This window comes from Clytia hemisphaerica, unplaced genomic scaffold (assembly GCF_902728285.1).
Source record: "Clytia hemisphaerica strain Z4C2 unplaced genomic scaffold, Clytia hemisphaerica genome assembly, whole genome shotgun sequence".
In the NCBI taxonomy this organism is placed as follows: Eukaryota; Metazoa; Cnidaria; class Hydrozoa; order Leptothecata; family Clytiidae; genus Clytia; species Clytia hemisphaerica.
In genome coordinates, this window is record NW_027104448.1 from 643,246 (window position 1) to 664,314 (window position 21,069).

Genomic DNA, 21,069 nt, shown 5'->3' on the forward strand with positions numbered 1-21,069 from the left:
GGAAAAAACGGAACAGACAACTACTGCTCACCATCAGGGATTGTGAAGCTGTCACTTACACATTTTTTTTAAGAACATCCAAAATTTTTGAAGCCTTCGTATGTTCTAAAATTTTTGAGTTTTAACCCTAAAATGTTCTTAACTTGTTCTTATTTTGCCCATTTTATGAATACTTTTGACCATTTTCCTAAGAGTCCACGAAGCCTTAAAATGTTCTTAACTTGTTCTTAGTATTTTGGTCATCGAAGCCTGATGTTCTTATATAGTTTGTTCTTAAAACAAAGCGTGTATTTTGGCAAATTGATAATATTTGGGCCATCCTACATACATACTGGGGCAAATATTTGACTATAACAGCGTGGAATTAAATTAAAATGAAGAATTTAAAACTTTTTAATGTTTATTTCAAACCAACTCAATAATGAAACAAAAATATTTTTAACAACAGTAAAAATTATTATATAAGTAAAAGTATGGTAAAGATTTTTAAAAGATTTTCTAATATGTTATAATAAAATTTTAAATAAAGTAATAAAAGAAAATTAAAATAAACAAAAATAACAATAAAATCGCACCTACGTTGAATTGTGGGTATTTTTAGGAACGAAAACAGATCTTTAGATCAACATTCATTAAAGGTAACATCGGATGAACGTTGAAACAACGTCCTGTTCTAGCTAGGATTGTCACAAACAGTAATCTTTTAAAGGAATCCAAGATTAATGGGCGTTTCACACCCAATTTGTTTAAAACTTCCGCCAAAGTTTAACTAATACCCAACCCAAGGTTAAAATGATATTTTACAAAAATCAAAAAAAAGTTTAAAATACTGCTAAATTACATACACAGATAGATGTTAAAAGAAATTATTTTTTAGAGTAAAATTTGTATATAAAGTTTAAAAGGAAGTAAAATTCAAAATGCTTGGTCAGCATCTTATTTAGAACAGATTAGACATATTTACATTACGGTAAGCATTGTTATGGAGAACTTTTTCAACCTCTTTGTGTAAAGTGATCCATTCTTCACCTAGGAGAATGAAATAAAAAAAGATTTTTTCCATCTTACCAACTTAACAACTCATAGTGAAAAGCTGCAACTTTAAATAATTCACTGTAAAAAGCTGAAAGTTTTCAAGATTTCCTGCTTTACACCGTAAATTCATCACAAAAGTCACGGTGATAAGCCGGATGCGACCGAAGTCTTCTCTTTCGATAGCTATCTACCCGAAGGTATTAAAGGAGAATGCCACTCTTTGTCCCTGGATTGCCCCAGCTTACCCTTGATCCTTCTCTTGATAGCTGAGCATCAAGCAGAGCAAGAGGGGTCAAATACCATTTTGTAACTAAGCAGTAGCGTATCCAAGAGGCGCAAAATTTGTGTAGGAGAGCAGTTTTTATGCCATTATAATTATCTTTTAATACCATGAATAGATAAATACAGTGTCATAAAAATCTGCTCTCCTACACAAATTTTGCGCCCCTCTTGGCTACGCTACTGGTACTAAGTACAAAGTATTTGGTATAACCTGGCGGGGGATTGCACTCAAGACCATGCTCACCCTAACGGCATACTTTACCTTTGCAATACGTTCACGTTCCATTAGATTTACATACAGGGGGGGTTGGATGAACCTTTTCAAGTTAAAAATGATTTTTCGAAATGTTTGGATATCCCCTGGAAAATGGTAAGATTTGGAAAAGAACGCTTGGAAAATTCTTTTCATGCCTTAAAGTGAGAGTGGAGAAACTAAAGGTCTTTTATTCCTTGGAAATCTTATAACAACTTTATACCTCATGGGGAAAATGAAAAAAGACTATTTTAGACCCCCCCTGGAATTTTCGTACACCCCCTGTATGGATATAAAATGGAATGGCCCAATGTGGACTTCAATTAGATCAGAAGAAACAAATTAGTAGCAGACCTCACCTTTACCAGAAGCTCGTGATTGTCGATGCTCGTTTGACTTGCTGATGTCGAAAATAATCGACAAGTATAAGAACTGATTGTACAATGCACTGTCAGTATACTGAAAACATAATGCATTTAAAGGTTAAGTTATTAGAAGAATACAGGCCCGGCGGAGGCGGGGAGACTGGGGAGACCACAGCCTCCCAGTTTTGAGCAAATGAGATTTTTTTCTCAAATTCCTAGCAAATTTTATCCCATTTTGAGCCTTCAGCCTCCCCACTTTAACGGTCGTTCCACCGGGCCTGGAATATCAGAAGAGATTACCCGGTGGCTATACGTCTTTCCTGGTTTCAATCCCCGGTCCTCCTGCTTTCTTTTCAGTTCATATATAGCCAAGTAGGCTGGCCATGAATCCACTATAAGATTCGAATAACTCGAAAGTCTAAAATTAATGGAGAATCAATGGAAAAGAGCACAGAAAAATAAAGAGATTATAAAAATTATAATCATTCCCTTTGAATCCTATTATGTCTGTTTTTCGAAATAAAAATGCCCTAAAGATGACACTGCATACATCTCCTGGCAATATAAACCTAACAAAACAAAAAGTGGTCAGTTGTCAGTTAAGAAAGCTAAGGGGGTAGTAAAGAGTCAAGTTCTTGCACATCTGGTACAATCCCCAACAAATATCTTGAGACAGAAGGATTTTAAACATTTTTGCAAGATAAAAATCCGTCCCCCGGACCCCACTATCAGTGTTGAGTCCGGAAATGGACGAGAACTCAACGCTGACAGTGGGGGAAAGGGGGGCCATGTGAAGTGTCTCAGATATAAATTGGGGGATTGTAGCAAAAATACAAAGTGCAAGTTCTCAAGTCAGTTGTCAGTTAAGAGAGCTAAGGGGGTAGCAAAGAGTCAAGTTCTTGCACATCTGGTACAATCCCCAACAAATATCTTGAGACAGAAGGATTCTAAACATTTTTGCAAGATAAAAATCCGTCCCCCAGACCCCACTATCAGTGTTGAGTCCGGAAATGGACGAGAACTCAACGCTGACAGTGGGGGAAAGGGGGACTATGTGAAGTGTCTCAGATATAAATTGGGGGATTGTAGCAAAAATACAAAGTGCACCTTCTCAAGTCAGTTGTCAGTTAAGAGAGCTAAGGGGGTAGCAAAGAGTCATTGACTCTTAGAACAGTGTTATCGTACGTATATAGAAAACAACTTACTTCGATTCTCAAGTTGCCACGATGGCATTGTTGACATATGTGTGCGTTCTTGAAGTTTTTGACGGAGATGTGTCGCGACAGGTGGCCGCATGTCTGGTCGTCACATTGAAGCCAACACTGAGAAGAATTGAACGTAAGTTAAAGCTTATTGAGATTTCCATTGAATAAAAAAATAGTTAATTCAGGATATGCACCATTTCAATGTCTTCTGACATTACGTCACTTTTACAATAGCTGATTGGTTACAAATGACGTATTGGGTGAAAAAAACAACAGAAAAGTTGCATAATTTCGTGAAGTCATTGCAGTGGTGCATTGCATATTATGAATAGTGGTCAATGCAAGGTTTGTCGTCCGGGATAGAAAATGATTTTCATTACATTATGAAATTCAAGAAATTTTGGTGAATTATTTAGAATTTTGAAACGGATAAGCCTTTGTATATACTTCAATGAGACGGAAATCCGTCTGAGACGGAAGAACTATTAACACTGAGAGTTAAAAATAAATTCATCCATCAGTTATTTGCACAGCTTAGTAAAAACATTAACGAATTTTTCCAGAATGAGACGAAAACAGAAAACCTCGCTAACGACAGCACTCTATTGATCAAACAGGAAGCAGAGTATGTTCAATTATCACAAATGTCTGTATTTATCACACTGATATACTCGTAAAAACAGACATTTTCAACGTCATCCAACCCAAGCAATCTCGAACCAAATCTTTGGATGAGTCAGGCACGACGCACCGGGTGCGGCAGATTTACACAAAAAATCCCAAAATCTTCCTCGACGTCGGTGAAATCCCTTAAATTTCCCCATTCACCGTACCAGATTTAAAAAGTTTCCGTCGTGCCTGTGAGTTGGGGTTGATACGAGCATTTAGGTATATTTATTAGTATCGACTTACGTTATAATATTTATGTTGTTTTTCCCTGATGAACAATCGCAATGCATTTCGCACATGGTTCATTTTATAATCTTGTTTACATTGGCTACAATTCAATGGATCCTCCTATAATATAATAAGTAGAGTATTAGACCATGTTCGCACGTGACGGTTCCGTTTCGCTATTGGTTAGATGTGACGTAACACTTGAATGTAACCAATAGAATGGTTTCATTTCACTATCTTACAAGTTGTACAGGGTGTCCCAAAAAAGGGTCCTATGTTAGAACACGACGAGAGCAGAAAATTTAAATGGTTACAATGAAGCAATAAACTTGTAAACATAATTAAAGCATCAATCAAACATAATTAAAGCATCAATCGTGTAATAAAATATTTTCATGAACCTGTATGAACGTCTCTTTCAAACAAAGTAAAAACACATTAATGATCGATACTAATTTTTGACATGCATACACAAAAACTTTAGGTTTAAGAGACTTTTAACTGAAAGGACCAACAAACTTGTTCGAATAAAGGAGAGATTTGAGGAAGGAAGCCTCTACCCTAAGGATTTTATCATCAAATGTTCACGTAAAACTGGGTCTTTGCAAAAATAGTCGAACGTGCGCAATGCACTTCAGTATTTTTACAACTAACGCAAAGGCCCGATTGTAGATGCTCAAATTATAGGGTGGACGAACTTCCATGAAACCTTTAAAATAACTGGCTAAACGGTGAAAGAAACACCCCAGATATTCACCCAAGGAACAAGTGTGCAAAATTTCAGCAAAATCGTACAATTTTTCAAGTCTCCGAAGGCTGCCCCAAAGTTTTAGCCTCGTTTTGGCAAAAAACTCGTCCCCAGGCCCCAAAAATCAAAATTTTTGAAAAATGACAAAAAAACGCCCCAGATTTTCACCCAAGGAACAAGTGTGCAAAATTTCAGCCAAATCGAACAATTTTTGAAGTCTCCAGGCTGCCCCAAAGTTTTCGGACGGACATACAGACATACATACAGACATTGTCAGATTCTAGCTCAACTGAAGTTGAGAACAGTTTGAACACGAGACCCGCCACGATTTGTGATTCCTACCTTAGTATCTTGAGATCCTTTGAATTCAGACAAAGACTCAGTACATGCTTTGTTGGAACATTTGATGTAAAACTTGTCCACATCCTAAGAAAAATTAATTCAGAATTAGTTTTCAGGTACAAAGGGGGCGGTATAGCCTAGAGGCGGTGATGATTGAGTCCGAAAGGCTAGAGATGAATTTTCAACTTTTCTCAAGCAAGAAAATTTTTCAAAATTTGGCGATGGACTTAATCCGGCGAAATGTTTCTAAACAAATCTCAAAAAATGTCAAACAAATACTTTTTGAATGTTTACTGGCATCAAAGAAGCGCTAATAATGCGTATTTCAACAAACAACATGCATTATTTGACAGCAAGAGGAAAAAAATCGTGAAAATATTGTCACCCAATATGCCGTCCGCGAAATTAAGTCCCCGCGAAATCTTAAAATTTCGCGGATAAGCTCAACCGCAAAATTTAATCTCCACGAAAATTAACCCCATTGAAATACCTTGAAGCGTTCTTCATCGGTCATCAAGACAGATACATTTGGATCGTCACCACCATGATGATTGGCTGCTGATTTGTACTGTGTCGGGTCCAGGCCTAAAAATTATGAAATAAGTAAAATACAAGAATAATGAGTTTTGAAGAAAATTTACACAATGTTAACGACGTGGTGTTTCATACGGAAGTACTCAAAATATTCCGGGCATATGCCACTACTTTATTGTTTGAATTCAAAATTATTGACAAAGACCCGGTCTTTTGTGGGTGCTTCCGTATAAAAAATCACGTCATGAATATCATGAATACTTTGCTCAAGTTTTCTATGGGGGTAAGGGGCTTGTCTAGGAGGGTTTTCGGTTCAACCTATCGGAAGCCATTGATCCGTGACGATTAAATTGTCAAAATATTATTTTAAATAACCATAGGCTTCTCAATAATCTCAATAATCCCGTATTAGCATTTATATAGAAAGGTGCTTTTGAAGACACTTGGTAATGAACTTTTAACTTTCGGTAAATAATGTAATGTTAAGTCATATTAATTCAAACTTCAAATTCCATTATTCGAATCTTTCTGTCATTCGAACTGAAATATTGATCCCCTCAGCAGGAGAGTTGTTTGAATTACTCTCTGCAATTCGAATCTTTCTCTAATTCGAAGAAAATTTTTGATCCCTCGAAGATCGAATTAGGGAGAGTATAGGAGGACCGAAAAAAAAACAACCATGCCTCATCTTACCAAGTGACTCAGCAATGAAAGTTGCATCAGTTCCCTCGATTGGATCGCATAATCGAGACACAACTGGGTGGATTTGACTCGATAAGTAATATTGTTTGTCTTTGAATTGTAGGGGAGATCGAGTCAAGGATAAAATACGGGATAAAGTATGTGTGTAGTGATTCTAGATTTTGATTACAGCCCTTCGCAGGATACGGTGACGAAAATAACCTAAAAGTGGCTCCGCCACACATGGTTACCAAAAAACGTTTCAATTAAAGTGGATCCTTGGGTGGTCTAGGAAATTTCAATGTAAGATTTACTTTAAGTTATTTAATAATTCATTAAAAAGAATGGTCAAAGCAAACAAGAAGCCCGTTGGGCGTGAAGGCCCAGCGAAAAGTAACGTGTTGAAATCGAGCGTACAAAACAGCAAATGTATGACCCCGTTGACATGGATCAAAGTGAAGACAAGAAAAAAAATTTCAAAATAACCGCGGTACTTCTCACTGGTTTTATACGCTTGAAATTGTATTGAATGGTCCCCTACCAACCGGGACTACACAGGCGAATAAGGCTCATCCGGTTGAATACTCTCCTCGGGTACCTAATAGCTGGAGGTTTTGGAATAAGCGGGGGGGGGGAGGTTGGAAAAAATCTCAAAACTTAATAAGTGGGGGGTTGGAATAAAAATGTCTGTGGTGGAAAACTTTTGAAAAGGAGGCTACATGTTTTTTTATAAGCATATGTTTTTTGGGAAACAAGCTCAGTTATGCTTAGAGATATTTTAGACTCAGGCTTGAAGTATGTTTATCATATGCTTATTTTTCCGAAAAATTCGAGTCTCCAATTTTTCCAAAATCTGTCATTGCTATACATGAGGATAGGGAAATAAGTAATGACACTAAGATTTGTCATTACGTTTTGCAATAGAAAATTTTTTTTCACTTACACACCTCAAAAGCAAGCTCAGTAATATGCTTGTAATATGCTTATTTTTTAGACAAATGTAGGTCTTGGTATGCTTATAAACGTTATGCTTATAAAAAAACATGTAATACAGCAGAATTAGGACAAAAGAGGGAACTATTAAAAACATTTTCGCAAAGATCAATAAGCGGGGGGGGGGTTGGAATAAGAATGTCCTGGGTAGAAAATTATTTTCGAAAAATTTATTTGGGGGGGGGACAGCTACTAGGTACCCAAGAGTACGAGTTTCAAAAATCGTCAATTTTTTTACCCAATTTTTGCCTTTACATTTTTGCCTGTAACGTCAGTCTTTGGCCAATAAAATATTTTACCAGGCCTTAGCAGCGAACCCCCCTCGCGAAAATGTCTTCAGCTACATTCAACTTTCCAATAAAATTCTAGCCTGGGTATCCAGACTCAAAATTTCAGAAAAAAAAACAATACAAAGTTTCTAAAGTTTCGGTGTAACTAAAAAGTCGGGTACAGTTTGTTTGATACTGCCTGTGAGTGAACCCTTGTTGACAGACTATCAAAACTTTGAAAACCCAGGCAGACACACATAATTAACTTACCATAAAACCTCTTTCACAAACTCAAAAAACTTTCAAAACTACTTTAAACTACATCAAAACATCAGCCACATTTTATAAAGGCTACTTTCCAGCGGCCATTTTGTTTAGAAATGAACCTGTGTTTTCATTTTCGTTCGTTTATCTTTTTTCAGAAGGTCAGCTTTTTCCATAAATTATGCGCACCCATAGAAAAACTGGAAAAATATAAAAAAATCCCGCAAATATTCTGCTTAGTGAGTGGGCGCTTTTTAACGAATAAGGTGCATTCACCTGCAATCACACATGCAGGGAGAAATATCCCTGCAGGCATGTTAGTTGGACCAGACCGTAAACCAGAAAAATAATCTTAAAAAAACTAGACGATGAAATAGTTTACGGTCTGCATATCCAGGCTAATAAAATTAATGTGGTTAATGTTCGAGTTAACAATTAATGTGACAGATCCAGAAATGACCATTTTCACTGTTCATGCATTGCAACCATGAAAAATGTTTCAATCTAGTTCAAATTTACCCATGAGCTGCATTTAAGTGTCCAATAACAGATTCAAGAATCAGTTTATATACTTTAAATAATTATGTGATCGATGTGAGTCGAGTTTGAAACTGACCGACCTTTTTAATGCGACAGATCCAGAAATGACCATTTTATTTAATGAGTAGAATCATGAAAAAATTCCCAATCTTGTTAGTCTCCATTAACATATTCCATAATCAGCTTATTGGAAATAATTCTATGTCGAGTTTGAAAAATCAAGCCACCGCACCTTTCGCCAAACGAGACAGATCCAGAAAAAATAATTTTCACGCACGCGTTGCATCATGGAAAAAGTTCCAATCTTGTTCCAATTTACACATGAGCTCCATTTTAGTGTCCATTACCAAATTCCAGAATTAGTTTACTTGGAATAATTATGTGTTGGGTTTGAAAATCATACCACGTCCCACCACTGTTGTACTGACCGTTTGTTAACAGCGACAGATCCAGAAGTGACTGTTTTCTTCTGTAGCATCAAGAAAAAAGTTCCAACCTTATTCAAATTTACACATGAGCTGCATTTCAGTTTATTTATTTCTATATCAGAAGCCATTATTTCCTAAAAATAAAGTCTTTTTGAAAACAAGAAACTAAAAATGAAAGTGATTTAAGGTAGAATTTCACTCATAAAACTTTATGAAAACTTGAGCAAAGACTATAAGATATGGCAGAATGTTGAAAAAGGTTTATGAAGAAAAATCATTACAAAATTTCTTTGGTTTGAAAATCTCTTGACCACTAAAGCAAAGAAAATGTTCAAGAAAGTATGAATCAACCTCCTCGCTTCGACCGCCATCTTGTTTTGTTTTGAAAATTGTTTTGAAGGAGCGCGGAATCAGAAAATATATCTTTTATAGCCAGTATCCGACTTTAGCAAGCTTTTCCCTGTCCAGACGGCAAAAAAGTGTGGTACTGGTTTTAAGCGCCGTTTCTACCAAAACGGACGGACAGACGTACGAACAGAACGTTGCAAATGAAAGGCCCACTCGCTTAGCGCTGGGCCAAAAATAAGAAAAGATTCTTCAAATTTTAGACTAGAGTCGTTCATAATACGTGTAATACAGTATTAGAGGCGTTATATGATAATACAATTATTGTTACAGGATTAAGTTTGTACTCAAATATGTGTTTCCTCTATTACTTTTTGCTTTTTTTTCTACTATGTCTGAATTAGTCGTCCAGCTTGCTAGACTATCAAAACTTTAGAGAAGTTTTTGAATTTCGAGACGGAAAAGCCTGTATTTGTACCTCGCTGAGCTGAAGACCTTTGTAGACTGTAAGCAGGACCCTTTCGCTTTTGACTGATAACTCAGTGAGATACAGTGAGAAGAAAACTAGGTTATACACATAAAAAGACATCAAAACTATCCAGTTGTAAGTTTACACATGAAGGTAATAAAGATAGATGGAGAGTCAATGCCTTTTGTTCTATTCTGATTTAACATCGGAAGCAAACAGCTGTTTGGTTGCTTTGGGAATAAGATGATTAATTTTGGGTATACTCGCGGGAATATTTAAGATGAATGAAAAGACATTACATTTTTAACAACTATATTGAAATATAATAGCCTTGTCATGAAAAATTGAAAAAAACTTCACATAATAAGCACAATACTCCAAACTTCTAGGGGAAGCTGCCCATAAAGCCATCGAAAGATTTAAAAAAGAATTACGTGTTACGATTAGGAACCTTGTATTTATCATTTTGTCAGAGTATGAAAACCGCTGCCCACTTAGACGTGAAGATTTTAAGATAAGAAACTTTCAATGATAATGTGATGCAACTCTCAATGTTCACAACATGCCAGCCCAAAAATATATCCTTATGAAATCAATATATTCTTTTATCCTTATATCAGTTGAAACTATTTCGAATCGCATTCTAACTAAGATTTCTCGCAAAATTAAGTTTTTCAAAATAAACGGACCAGCCTCTTTCTGTTCTTATAAAGTTATAAATTGATGTTTTTTGCTTCCAATGATGGTACATCAAAGAAAAGCCGCTTTGAATAGATTTATAAAAGATTTCAACGACCATTTAGATCATTACCGAGACGTTTTCTCTCCATCTATGTCTTTATTACCTTCATGGTTTACAAAGAAAGGTACAAGAGACAAATCAATTGTCATCTTTTGAAAAGGATACCAATTTTCAAGCTTGTACTTTTTGTTAACTCTTCAAGATGGTAGGCTCTCTGTGTGGCAGCAAGTTTTGAAGAATCCTTTGAAGATGAAGAAAAAAATATAAATTAATGTCATATACCGGTGTTCGACAAAAGTCTTCGCCTGTTTAAAAGACAAAGTACCTATATTTAACTGTAAAATAGCCTAATTCTAGCAGTTTTGCATGGTCAGAAAAAAGAAGTCTGGCTCAAAAATTAGTCTCCCTACTTTATCTTCCCCTTTCATTGAACCTCGGTGATGTTAATCCCAAGTCATCCTCCCAACCATGTTATTTCTATAAAAAACTCAAAAATGGTTTTATTATCAAGCATTTTTTTGTTTTATTATATTATAGGATTATATATCGCAGGTCTATTGACCTCTATGAAACAATCTAATTTAAATTTACAGTTCATCAATAACGGTCTTTTTACATATTTTCTTAAAGTAGAGCTTAGCCCGAGGGCTACCTCTCACTTTCCATACACAGCATTCATCCTTCTCATTCTTCGTTTTCTCTTTAGCTTTTTCATGCTTTTTCACGTTCTTTCTTGGAGAAGTCATCTGTTACACTGAAATTATCTTCGTTTAGTTTATGGACTGAGGCCATAATTCTTTTCTTGTCTTCTTCATTGGCCAACGTTACTTTCAATGGCCGCCATCTTTTCGTCTTGAACATATCATCCTTTCGAGCACCGATTCGTTCTGCAGTGACAACATTTATCTTTAATCCCATACGATTTCCTACAACTTCCTCCACGTAATCTTTGTCACCGGCCCGCTGTTCCTCTTTGTTCTCATCTTTATTTTCACCTAAATGATGGACAATGATGTTACATCTAGTTAAGTTCTTCCAGCGATCTTCTTCTCTTTCTTCTTTTTCATTTTTGATAAATTTCTTGATGATAACCTCCTGTTTCTTCACCTCTTCCTTTGTGATATATGCATATGTTGCCCGTTTTGGTTCTTTAGCGACGTCTTCTTTGTTCATAGCTATAAGTTCCTCCATTTTCTTCTCTAGATTATGCAATCTAGTGTTGAAAACAGATTCAAATATTTGCTGACCTCCATCTTGACATTCTGCTTCCGTTATTGTTTGCGTTATTTGGTTACTTCTGACTCTTTGCTTACTTGTTTTGATTTTTTCCAAAAGTATTGGCGTGACTGTAACACATTTTTTACATTCGAAGCGTCGGCTTTTGTATTGCAGACAAAGCTGAATTTGGTATGCGGGAAGCTCCGAACAAGCATAATGAACGAATCTCTGGCATTTCCTACATTGTAACATGTCATTATCCTTTATTATTTCATTCGTGAAGCATTTATTGGCGGTACAGGATCCATATTTTCAACATTTTCAGTGGATTTTTCATCGATTGTTGCCATTCTTTTTCATTCATTCGCAAGAGCGTGGCCGTACATATTGTATTTGACGTCAATTTGTTTTGTTGGTCAGGTTGACCATTATCCGGGGGGGGGGGAACTTAGGAATAGTGGGTGTCGGGTATGTGCGAGCCATTGGGGTCCCAATTTTACACCCTCGAAAGTCTCTCTAAGGGTTACTAAAAACGATTCACTCTCTGAAAGGGTCTAAAATTCACGAAAATCGAAATTCCCCTCTCTCAAAGAGTCGTAATTTTCAAAAATTTGAACCAAAATTGGGTGAAAATCGACAAAAAATTTTGGGAAAAGTCCCTGTAAGGGTCCCAAAAACGTCAATTCTTTCTCACTCTAAGGGTAGATTTTTGATTTTTGGCTCGAACATTTCCTTCACCTTGCAAACCTAGTACCCCCCCATCCCGGGGCTATTATAGACAATGATAATAACGTTCTCTAGTTGACTGACTGAAAAAAGTCATAGAAACTGGTTCACAAGGTTTGTTACTTGAGGGGGTCAGACAAATTGATCGAGTTATAGAGACATCCGAGTCGTAAAAGTCCGATTTGTCGATAATCTACTATAGAGTGTAGTATTTACGAAATGTACTTACATCACAGATGACGTAACTGATCGTATCACCCACGGCAACTCGTCGACCCTGGGTTTTCAATCTCAAAGCAACAGTAACATGCGGCAGACTCTTTTTGTCTGGATACTCTTCTGGGTTCTTCGTCAGACTCTGTAAAAATAAAACATTAATTGATCATCTTTGTAAAACCAATTAGATCAGAAATACCTAACGGCAGAGTGATTGAAGCAGTTTGGAATTAAAGAAGCAGCCAACGAGCTCATTTCTGCCAATTATCTGTTTCGCCAGGGGGTGTTAAAGTCCCTGGTTTCCATTTTCCAGGAGAGAGCTTTTTTCGAAAAAGTGGGGAAACAAATCCGAATTTCCAGGAAAGACCTTTTCCCTAAAAAAAGCTGACGATGTCATATCAGAGGGAAACAGTTCAATATTTCTTGGAGATGACATAATAAATTTAGGCTTCTTGAGACCATTAAAATCTTCTATCCAGAAACAAAATGTATTACCATTAAGAGAAAAGTGAGTTAGGGAGGAAAAGCAAGCTGTAAGGATAAACAAATGTACTCATTTTACCTTGTGAATTTCATATTTAGCTTGGTCAACTTGATCATTGTCGATTTGGTCTTTCACTGAAGAAGAAAGAATAACAATAAAAATTATTCAAAGCCATTTGAAAAAGAACCCTTCCTCGCTTCCTATTATATCACTACAGTTGACGTTCTCTAACTTGACGTTCTATTATTCGATATTTTTCGATGATATTGAAAGTGACCGTCAACAAAAAACATAAACGACGCTCTACTTACCGATACACTACCTTATTCATTGAAAGTCCAATTCCCCTTGGAAAACAAATTAGAGCGAACGTCAACGCTATTCAAGCATCTAACGGACTCGAAACCAGTACGTCATTTGGCAACGTAAAAGGCAGGATTTTCGAGAATGAACTGGGCTCGAAATTCCAAAGCGTGTCCAATTCTTACCACTTTTAGCTCATTTCGCGTAAAAGCATTAAAATGCCTACATTTGTTAATGCGTTAAGGCTGCTTAGAATTAAATAGAATTGAGCAGTAAAAAATCTACAACAAGAGTAAACCATTAACTCACGATTACGGAGATAATCATGAATATTCTCCACAATCACATCACGTGACTTTGCTGACAAAATTTCACCGAGGACGTAGCTGAAAAATAAAAGTTATCAAGAAATAGTTATTAAAGCTTTTAAGATTTGATCATTTCGCCTATCAGGCAAATATATAATAAGCTCTAGTTTAGACGGCCAACTTTTCGCTCTGTCTATTCTAATTGTAAATTAAAGAAAGCAGAAAGTTGGCTGTCTAAACAATACATTGGCCTCTTTTGACGTCAATGCAATGACTTCTGTCAATCTTTTCCAAGCAAGAATTTGAACTGTCAACTTTCTGCCCACAATAGCCAGGGCAGAATGCCGGCGGTATAAAATAGAGCTAAAGCACAAGGGCTTACTTTCCGGCATCTTTGGCAAGATCTGACCAATCACGTCGCACAATATCCAACCCTTTCATTTCTCTTTTCTCCACAAAAGTACCTTTTAAAGAAACAGATATGAAAAAAAGGCATTAATAAATATTCGTGGTGATGAAATGAAGTCTCCATAACTCGAACAACGCACGGAAAATCGAAATTCGTTCGAGTTTTGGAAATTTCGAGTTATGGAGTAAGGTTTATAAGACATTGTTAGCTGAAAGGGCAAGAAAAGTTGTTCGAGTTAAAGAGACATTCGAGTTTTAGAGGTTCGAGCTTTTCGATCGATCGATCGCAAAAATAGCACCGCACTTGAATTATCTTTCTCTAACAAAAAATGAACCTTTAAAACTTGTATAATTACCGTCAGGCTTTCGATCTAGGATCATCACAGCTGCGTATCTAAGGAAAGAAAATTCAAATATTAAAACTACAAAGTGACTGGTAAGTGATTAACTGGACCATTCTCCTTCTATTGGTCAAAACGAAAAATTATTTTAGGATAAAATATGTTGAAGAAATCTAATACAAAGTCTCGCGATAACACACGCTAAATATCAAATATCCCACTCAAGTCCAGTCTGGTAAAGATGTTTATTTGATGAAAACTAGAGTATTGTTGTGGTTAAAAAAGTGCTCGTTTCAGTATGTAGTATTGTAGGTGTGCTGTGCATAAAAAAAATTTTTACAGGATACTATTGGCTTGTTTAAAATCTAGTTATGCCCTTCAATTTTCCTTGCCATTTCCCACTTAAGGTTTGGGGACAGCAGAAGTTTTTTTCGCGTTGGTGCAATGCAACATGCTCCATCCCACCAACACAAGCATATAATGCACCCCCCTGAGCTTAGGGGGGCTAAACCATTTTTGCTTGATTGGGGGCTGTATTTTTCAAAAAATACTGGCGGCTAGCTTGCTAGGGGGCTGAGTGTTGTGTAATAGAACTGGGGCAGAGCTGATAGGTTGAAGATATTTTACATTACGTATGTTAAAAATCTATGCGGTGGGGAAGGTATTATCCCTCTTGAAAAAAAATTCTTTGATATTTTGCTTTGTGAAGGTGGGGGCTATGTTTCTAGAATTTAGCCGGGGCTATTTTCCTTAGCCCCCCCCCCCCGAAAAATGCTGCCGGCTAGACCCCTCTGCACACTATGACAAGAAAAAAAGTGTGATTTCTTTTTTTGTTTCATGGGGCAAAAAGGGACCAAAATTTTTTCGTCTTTTTATGTAAGAATATCGAGTATAATATTGGTTGTTCCTAACTTTTTGAGCTTAAGTCTAAAAATGTTCTTATAAAGATGTTCTTATTGTCGCCATTTTGTGAGTATTTTTGTGCAATTTCTAAGGAAATTGGTGTTTTAAAGTTCGCAAAACCTTAAAATGTTCTTAACTTATTCTTAGTATTTTAGCCATGGAAGCCTTATGTTCTTATAAAAACACGTATACTTACTTTTTCTTTTTCAACAAAAGCATGGACTTGAAGATGCCATCAATGTCAATCTCAATCATTTTGTACAATTTGTTGACTTCTTGTTTAACCTAAAATAAAAGTCATAATATTTGAGAAAAAAAGGAAATTCCTACAAAATCTTATATAACCACAAACAATTTGGAAGCGCTCGAAATTAGGTTGTAAGGTTCTAAAGTAGGTTGGAAGGGTAGAGTTTTAACTCTGAGACTTAGGAGGACCTTAGGATCTGAGGATCCAAAAGTTCAAAAATGGTCCAGTAGGGCTTAAAATATAGCCTAGAAACCAATAAATCCCTCCCAGATCGAAATAATCGATTAAATCAAGTCGAAGGCCTAAAAATTGACATTCTCGCTCGAACTTCATGGTAAATTAGCCAAAAGTGCCAATATATTATGGCACTGATTGTAGATGGCGTGCTTTAAACTCTTCCAAGTGAATATCACAAAAAATATTGCTGCTATTGTTTTCGAAAACCCGCGAAGCTTCTGATTGGTCAAGCGCTGAAATTCTATTGTAGTGTCACGTGACTTAGGTAGAAACCTCGGCACACTTTTCAGCAAAAGCCCCGATATCTAGCCCTTCCCAGCACCATATGTGACTTCAACATCTGCCGTTTAAATTTCGACACTCAAAGAGACGTGTTTTTATACAAGCAGAAACATATCTAAAACTCATTGGTAGCATATTGTCCCAGCGTCGAGCCTTTTATTAGCATGTCAGATCACTGCGCTAACCGTGGTGCTGTATGTCCGTTTTTGAAGAAGCAGTAATTCGTTAATTCAAGTTAATTTTTGAAGAAACAGTGCCTTGTAAACATTCGACCATTGCTTTGTTGCTTGGCTTTCATGCCGCTCACGGCTTATTGTTTGTTGTGGTCGAAAGAAAGTCTTGTTTTATAAAGATTATGGTGATTACTCCCATACAACCTCGGTCAAAATTATATTGAGAATTTTGGTAATTCCTCGTTTTTAGCAATTTAAAGTTCGGACGAGAAAGTTGTTTTTGGTTAGTTTTTAGTCGTTAATTCGAGTATTTCGATTCGGGAGGAGTTTATAGACTTGCAGGCTATATTCTGAGCCCTATTGGACCATTCTTGAACTTCGTGATCCTCAGATTGAAGTCTGTATTTGAAACTCAGAGTTAAAACTCTACCCTTCCAACCTACTTTAGAGCACTTACAAATCGATTGTGGTTTCAAAACACCCCGGCGAATTTCCCTTTTGTGCCAAGTATTTTGTCACTGATTGTAGCCCTTCCAGGCTTTATAAATCTATGGGAATAATAACATACCTTGGTACCAATCTTTCTGACTTCGTTCCAATCATCACAGTTAGTGTTGATCATGATAGAATCCGTATCTCCATAAATGACATCAAGGCCAAGGTTTGATGCCAAGTCTTTTGTTTTCATCAAAATCTATTGGCGGTGGAGGGGAAAAAAATGGAATTTCTATCTATTTGATCGGCACCTTTCATAATAGAGGACGCCAAGAGGGGGAGTCATTTACGAAGGGACAGATCGGATCCTTGTCAGCTTTGGGATGTTGCAGTAAAATTCCATACAGGGTGTGGACAAACCTTTTCAAGTCAAAACGAAATTCTTGGAAATGTATGGATACGCCCTGGAAAAAGCAAAAACTGCAAAGGAACCGTCGAATAAATTATTTTCATACTTTAAAGTGATGGTGGAAGAACTAAAGCCTCTTTTAGGTGATTTTATTTACCTGCTGGAGAAATGAAAAATACACTCCTTTAGACCCCCTGGAAATTCTTCTTGGGTTCGTCTACCACCCTGTATGGAAAAACCCTTTATACCTAGACATAAAATTTACCATTTTTTAAATTTATGGAAGGTTGTAATGTGTTTCGTCTTCATAACGGGATAAGAAAAGATTGAAGAAAATTGAAAAAGCAAAAATTAATAAATAAATTATGAAAAGCAAATTAAACCTACTTCACGTCCTTTTCCGGTAACCAAAGCTGCAAGAGGTTTAGCATAAAATCTGGAATGACTGAAACCAAGACAACCATACATACTATGGATAGAAAGATATATGCAAACATTAGGGCCTGAAGAAATCCAATTATTATCATCATTATCCATGACGCATTTTCAAATATTTCGCCGAGACTTCTTTTCGCAGATGAATACAGAAACTATTTCTAATGGCGATAATTTTGACGATGGATCATTTTTTTTCCTTTGAAAAGAGCAAGTATGGATTTTGAATATTTCGCAAGGACTTATTTTCGCGGATGAAGCCTTTTAAAATTTCCATCTGGACTTACTTTCGCGGATGACATTAAAATGCGCGAGAAGTTTAATTCCCGCGAAAATTCATCCAATCAAAGCAGAAAGTCAGTCACAACTAGCAACGTGGTAGGCACCATTTTTGTAAATCATTGTTTAGTGATTGTATTGAATCTATCGAGAAACAACTTTTGCAACACAAAATCGACAACAACCATCTAAAAAAATAATCTAAGGTGAAATAGGTAAATTACCTGTTTGCGGTCAACTTTAAAGCTTTTTGACGGATATCATACTGAAAATGAGAAAAGATTTTAAGAAATGAAAAAAAAAAACTGATAAAGTACACAAAGTCTTACGGTAAGACTATTTAACTCAAATGAGCGAACCCGAATTGAACAGGTTGAAAATTATTTTATTTCTAGCATACTCAATAGTGCTAAATGTAAATGAAGGTTGTAATAGCTCGGGTATTTTATTTTTAACATTTTCCGATTTATTTAACGTGCATGGTTGGTGTTACATAGTTATAATTAAATACTAATTTATACTTTCGGGCTAGTCTGTAGAAAAGTGCCGTTGTGCAAATGAAGGCTGCAGGAATCCTGTCCGTCGTAGCGGAAATTAACATCAGTATTTATTTATTTAGCCGCAGACGGAAAGAAATACTTATGAAAAATACCTGTAAATACAATTCAGAACCTTCAGATACTGTCTTCAATAATTTCTTGACCTGAAAAAAAACGAAGAAAGAAATTCACTTAGCTGCTCAAAGCAAAAACCCGAGGCTGTTCCCGAGTGTGCTACCAGTGCGAACTGGATAGCTCTGTCGGTAGAGAAGTTGCACTAGTAATACGAAAGTATTGAGTTTGAATCTCACTTCAGTTCTCAGTTAGTAGTTCGCTTTTAAACTTCAGGTCAATGCGCGTTGGCACTATATGGTTAGTCCTTGATAATGATATCGTTGAATAACCGAACAATTTAAGTCAATTTCTACTGAATTACCGAAGAGGTTACAAAAGCATAAAAATCAATAGCGTTCCTAGGAATCATTTGTAGGACCGTCTGAGTGTTGAGCACATGTGGATATCGGATACGCACATGCCTGCCCCACAGGGGAACAAGATTGAGTTTTTACAAGCTCTTATTTGATTTGGTTGGTCGTTAACCAGTAATAAAACAATTTTGTTACTTTTTCTAAACAACGCGTCTTTTTTATTATTTCATGGCCAGGCCTTGCAATTTTGCCTGGAAACGCAAAAAAATCGCCAATTACTCGTTACTTGCACGATAATATCGTGTAAACTTTTTGATTTTGGAATCTAGATATACTAATTCGCGAGTTTCCACCAAAAAAAGTTAGTTCTAAGATGTGTGTCACGAAACGAAACATTTATCGACCTCAGCAGCGGGACTAATCTCATCTGCCACAGGGAAGTTTATAAAGAGGTCAAAGAGAGAAACATTCTAAATTCTCCAGTTAACGCTGGTTGGCACAAAGCCAAACGTAAATCTCGCGATCCAAGCCACGATAAACTTCCAATATAAGTAGATATCTGCTGAGTCTATCAGGTGAGTCTTCTCTTAGGAAGTAAGATTCTAAACTCTCCAGTTAACTTTGGCTTAAGCAACCCTATTCAACCTAGGCTTTTAGGGGCGGTTCAGAACTAGGGGGGGGGGCTTTTCCTGTACCATCCCTTAACTTTTGATCTAGTGGGTTATTTTGGATGAAATTTCGCACAGAAGATCTTTGTGACGTAAGGTAACTTTTGACAAAAATTTTTTTTGATGACGTCACTCATCATGCCCAAAGTGAGCAAAAACCGAAAATCTCTTTTGTTCTTATAAATAGCTATTGTATTCTAACAAAGGCTTTAGAAAAAAGTTGCCTGAGTTTAAAATGCTTATTTTATCCTAAATATTCAATTACGGTTTAAACGATATATTTGACATTGAAAATAAATTTGTATTGGAAAAGTGTCAATATTTGTGACACCTTACTGTCAGAAATGTCATCATGCTCAAGGTGTGAAAATATTTAGGTGTCAAATTTTTTTTATTTTGAAGCTAGATAAAAGTTAGGAATTTACAGAAAATTTCATGGCAAAAGCTCTATTATTTCAGGAGCTATTACCAATAGTTTGACCTCTGAACAGAAAGAGCTCCCCCCCCCCTAGGCCGAATAGGGTTGAAAGCAACATACAGTTAGCTCTCGCTTATTCGAACTCGAAAGGGAAGTCTGATTCGTTCGAATTACAGAAAGATTCGAATTAAAGAAAGTATTTTACGAATGTTTCTTCTTAACAGGAACTGAGAATTAGTTCGAAATATAGAAGAATTCGAATGGTAAAAGTTCGAATTAGCGAGAGTCCACTGTATCAGAAAAAAAAGACCAACCTGTCGTCGGCGTTCGACTAATCGTTTAATCTCCGTAGGTAAAATACCAAATTCCAATCCTGATTCGGGTACATCGGGTAACAGCTCTTCGCCCTAAAACATTTAGTAAGCAAGATAAAAACTCAAAAATAATTTCTTGAGTACACGGTCACGGCATCATTTTACTTGGATGGACTGGAGATTTTCAGGAAAAGGAGAAGGCTAAACCTTTCGGAATTTTCCGAGGAGGCTGAGAAAAAAGAAGGGGCTTATAAAATTTTAAATAAAAGGAGTGGCTCGGGCAAAAAGAGGGGGTGCCATTTTTAAGGGGGGGGGGGGCTTGATAACCCTATCTGCCCACTATGGGGGATCGTAGAAGGTTTCTAAACTCCTTTTTCCTTGACGGGGACTGAAAATTGAATTACAAAAAGATTCATGATATTCATGGCGTAATATTTTATATGGGAGCCCTGGCGTTTGCAAATAGTTTTATTGTTTGAATTCAAAATAAAACATTACGTCTTTTAATATTATGAATTCGAATTCGAGAGAGAGGAAGGGTTGACTTTACCTCAATGACAGACTTCTTCATTTCTCTGGCGATTGTGGTGAAACAGATGTTATACTCTTGAATAATGGAAGGATACAAACTGTTGAAATCCAACAACAAAATAAATTTGTCGTAAAATCCTATGAAGAAGAAGAGATGATTATTGGAATAATAAAAACTGGAAATCAGTCAAGAAAATGTTCAAAAAACTCAAAAATGGCGGATAAAGCTTGTTCCATGGTTTATGAAGGCCAGTGGTTAGTTAAAACCAGAAAATACAAAAACTGTTCCCCTGAAAAAAGAAGAAAGTATATCTGATGCCGCTGATTTTAAACTTACAGCGAGCGAGTTTTAAGATTCTCTCAGGAAGAAGGGTG

At 36.4% G+C, this 21,069-nt stretch overlaps 1 protein-coding gene across 2 annotated transcripts; it reads right to left on the reverse strand.

Moving 5' to 3' along the window:
* Positions 1-382: 382 nt before the first annotated feature.
* Positions 383-20,828, reverse strand: LOC136821076 (DNA polymerase alpha catalytic subunit-like). 2 transcript variants are annotated; one of them, XM_067077309.1, is made up of 20 exons: positions 20,714-20,828; positions 20,164-20,256; positions 18,449-18,499; positions 18,021-18,061; positions 17,470-17,551; positions 16,807-16,932; positions 15,496-15,584; positions 14,412-14,449; positions 14,030-14,111; positions 13,649-13,725; positions 13,115-13,170; positions 12,566-12,694; positions 10,558-10,633; positions 6,355-6,453; positions 5,618-5,712; positions 5,128-5,211; positions 4,053-4,157; positions 3,141-3,257; positions 1,930-2,029; positions 383-1,029 (listed from the first exon to the last, which is right to left on the reverse strand). In XM_067077309.1, the coding sequence occupies exons 1-20, from the start codon at positions 20,732-20,734 to the stop codon at positions 941-943; spliced, it is 1,650 nt and encodes a 549-aa protein (XP_066933410.1). In that variant the 5' UTR covers positions 20,735-20,828; the 3' UTR covers positions 383-940. The 2 variants fall into 2 exon arrangements, with proteins under 2 accessions (XP_066933410.1, XP_066933411.1); XM_067077310.1 differs by lacking the exon at positions 5,128-5,211.
* Positions 20,829-21,069: the final 241 nt, after the last annotated feature.

What these genes read in the sequence shown, in the direction of transcription:
- LOC136821076 (XM_067077309.1), bottom strand. Translation starts at nt 20,734, where the DNA reads ATGAAGAAGTCTGTCATTGAG. An exon ending in AAGTACAAGCTTGAAAATTG is followed by an intron (nt 6,454 to 10,557) that starts GTATCCTTTTCA and finishes TACAATTCAAAG; the next exon opens with ACAAACAATATTACTTATCG. An exon ending in CCGATGAAGAACGCTTCAAG is followed by an intron (nt 5,212 to 5,617) that starts GTATTTCAATGG and finishes AATTTTTCTTAG; the next exon opens with GATGTGGACAAGTTTTACAT.